This window comes from Borostomias antarcticus (assembly GCF_949987555.1).
Source record: "Borostomias antarcticus genome assembly, chromosome: 8".
In the NCBI taxonomy this organism is placed as follows: Eukaryota; Metazoa; Chordata; class Actinopteri; order Stomiiformes; family Stomiidae; genus Borostomias; species Borostomias antarcticus.
In genome coordinates this window covers 108,726-112,400 of record NC_140241.1, presented here as the reverse complement: position 1 = coordinate 112,400, position 3,675 = coordinate 108,726, and the positions used below count along the sequence as shown (strand labels likewise).

The window sequence follows — 3,675 nt, the reverse complement described above, 5'->3', positions numbered from 1 at the left end:
GTTTTCCTTCTTCTTCTTCTTATACTCTTTCATAGGCCTATGTTATATTTAAAAAATATATAATTTATGATATGAATCTATGAACCTCTTATTAGAACAATGCACTAGACTAGTCCATTCCAAATACAACCTATCTTAGAACAATGCACTAGCTAGTCCATTCTGAAAGGTTCGCCTGCTGGAGGAATCTTAGGTAGCGGCGCAACAACAAAGCCTTGAGATGTGGTGATTCACCTAATCAATACTGCAAATATCACCATGGATTAACGTCGATACTGTATTTTTTCAGTCTACCGGATTTACATACATGAGTTTATCACACCTAAGACAATATAAATATATTTAAACACTTGGCATTTTGTCTATTGACTTAAGCCTGCCTTCATCAATTTCAGACAAAACACGCACACACACACACACACACACGCACACGCACACGCACACACACACACACACACACACACACACACACACACACACACACACACACACAAACACGCGCAGCAACCCGCCCACCGCAGCGAGCAGAGGCACGCCTCTCTCTGTGCTCCGGTGTTCCATCCATGGCACCGGTAGGCTCGTGACTGACCAGCTCCTCGCCCGGAACCGAGAGCGCCACCCCTTCCCGTATAAATGTGGGGAATCTAGTCATTCTTCTCACGCTGTGCTTAGTGAAGTAGAACGTTTTGGCACAGCCCTACCGGATATCTACACAACAGCTTTTCATTTTTATACGTTTTGGTGATTTTATTTTTTCGGCAATTTGGTCTTTACTAGGCAACATTGCAATTATCGTTAATTTATAGCACAACATTAGGGTGATTTCAAATAGTCTATTCAATTAAATTTTCTGTAAATTCAACATGAAGACTCCAGTTCGCACCCAGAAGGATTCTTCAAGTAGCACCGATGTTTCTGTGCATCATTTGTCGGAGCACAGTCTGAACATCGCCCGCTGCAAAATGGAAGAGGAAGATCTGCTCTGCATGCAATACGACATGAACGACTGTTACAGCCGACTGAAGCGCCTGGTGCCCACGATACCGCAGGACAAGAAAGTCAGCCGAGTAGAGATCCTCCAGCATGTCATAGATTACATCTTGGACCTGCAGCTAGCTCTGGAGACGCACCCTTCTCTCATCAGCAGACAACCGAACGGGACATATCCACCCGCTTCCAACCGGACACCGTTGACGGTTCTGAATATTGACCATCAGGTAAGCTTATCCTTCACGCGTGTCTCGTGTTACCGGCAGACAACGCGCTCTAATGTCACACTGTCCTTTTCCAGTCATGCACTCGAACAGAAACATGTTCATACTGCACCATAGCCTAAATGCTCTTGAATATTATTATGAAATACGCCCACAGTAGTATAGCCTAAATGCTCTTGAATAGTATAACTGAGTAGTAGTACAGCCGAAATGAATTGAATATTATAATGCATAACATAGCATGGTAGTAGACGCTGTGTTTTATTTGTCAATTGATTATGACTTTGCGCGTGGTCCAGGAGCTTACAGGGTAGATGAAGTAACAGTTAACATGTTTGGAAGTCCAGTATTGCCTATATCAGATTCAATTGGGATTTGGTTTATAGTGATGCAGGGCCATTGTTGTACTTTGTCATACCTGTAAACCGTTTTTTCCCCCTTATTGCAGAGGACATCAATAGTCAAAAAACCGGAGGACTCAATTTTGTGCCGCTGAAATAAAATGGTGAGTAGTCCTATGTTAGCCTGTTAATAGACAGATGCTTTTACAATAATTATTGATGACACAGACTCATAATAACAGCCTGGCGGTAATGGGTTTAATGGTGAGCACTGTTAACAATATTGTAATTTAGTTGTAGCAGCCGCCTGTTAGTATAAGCTGATCCACTCAGCGTGACACACATGATGATAGACTTGTGATGCAGACATGCAGGAAAGACTGTAATTGAGGAACATGTCTTTGGCAACGGCTTGGAGGCAGCTGTGTGTTGTGCAATAACGGTCCCCTGTGTAGCAATCTTGTGAGCATGGGGTTAAACAGGGTGTTCAAGGAGCCAGCCTGCTGGAGGCGGCGTGTTGCTGGTCTGGCCCTGCCAGCCAGCCAGGGAGAGAAGCCTACGGTAGTGGCTGTTTGGCCTGGGCTGTTTTGGGTTGTTGATCAAGCATGCCCTCTGTTTTGTTGGCGGCGCCAGTCTGTCTGGAGCTCCTGGTTCACACACCCCCTCTATTCATTCACCTCCACAGGTGTGCAGAGAGCCGGTCCAAAGCTAGCGCAGCCCTGCGAGGGAGGAGCACGCCCACGAGCGCTCGGCCACAGGGCCTCCTAGGCAGCTCTGCAGCAGGACATTAACCCGCTGCTAATTACATGCTATTTAATAGGCCTTTCATGTCTGTTAAAACACACTGAATATATGTCCCCTTTATACCTTGCCATTAAAAAGATTATTTGGCACAATTATGATTTGAAAATGGGCTGAACGAGGAATCCTTTGCTGCAAAGTCTAGTTGGACAATTGATCTACACACATAGGGACAATAATTTATTGTGCATACAAATTAATTCTAAACTGCTAAAGCTTTACTAAACAGTGAAAATAATTGCATATGTTTTGACATCTATTGTTTAAAATAGATGATTTGTGCTGTACAGGATTTTCCCTGGGATACATGTTTAATATTGTAAAGGCTACAACACTCATGTACATATAAACAAATGTTCTATACATGTATGTGAAAGAAAATACTTATATGCTTAAATAGACTATTGTAATTATAAGATATTTTTATTAAAACTTTGTTTTGTAAATATTGTGTTTTCACTTTTTAGTCTAGTGGATGATTACATAATGTTCTGCCAATAAAGTCCTCATATCATTCTCTCTGTTTAGTCTGGCAGTGTTGTTCTTCTAACGGTTATGGAGGGTTAGGGTTAGAGGGTTAGGGTTAGAGGGTTAGAGGGTTAGAGGGTTAGGGTTAGAGGGTTAGAGGGTTAGAGGGTTACATCTGGCTCAACGATACTGAATGAGCACTGAAAGTCCTCCGGCTAGATATCGCATTAGGGTCTGAAAGTCCTCTGGGTAGATAGTACTGGGTTAGGGTTATACGTCTGAAAGTCCTCTGGGTAGATACTGTAGTACTGGGTTAGGTTTATATGTCTGAAAGTCCTCTGGGTAGATACTGTAGTACTGGGTTAGGGTTATACGTCTGAAAGTCCTCTGGGTAGATACTGTAGTACTGGGTTAGGTTTATACGTCTGAAAGTCCTCTGGGTAGATACTGTAGTACTGGGTTAGGGTTATACGTCTGAAAGTCCTCTGGGTAGATACTGTAGTACTGGGTTAGGGTTATACGTCTGAAAGTCCTCTGGGTAGATACTGTAGTACTGGGTTAGGTTTATACGTCTGAAAGTCCTCTGGGTAGATACTGTAGTACTGGGTTAGGGTTATACGTCTGAAAGTCCTCTGGGTAGATACTGTAGTACTGGGTTAGGGTTATACGTCTGAAAGTCCTCTGGGGAAGTTCAAGTTCTATTCTTTGTTTTCTCATGGATGTAACAGTTTGGAGAGCGTCTGAGGACCAGGGACCACATGAGCTCAGATCATCTGTGTTCTCTAACACTGCTGTGTTATGTTATATCATACTGTTTATGTTTTACAGCCTCTGCCTTCAAACTAATACCA

At 43.0% G+C, this 3,675-nt stretch overlaps 1 protein-coding gene across 1 annotated transcript; it reads left to right on the top strand.

The window, feature by feature from the left end:
- Nucleotides 1-863: 863 nt before the first annotated feature.
- id4 (inhibitor of DNA binding 4) lies at nucleotides 864-1,710 on the top strand (the record flags this gene model as incomplete). Its single annotated transcript, XM_084442267.1, has 2 exons — nucleotides 864-1,217; nucleotides 1,663-1,710. The coding sequence occupies 2 exons, from the start codon at nucleotides 864-866 to the stop codon at nucleotides 1,708-1,710; spliced, it is 402 nt and encodes a 133-aa protein (XP_084298393.1).
- Nucleotides 1,711-3,675: the final 1,965 nt, after the last annotated feature.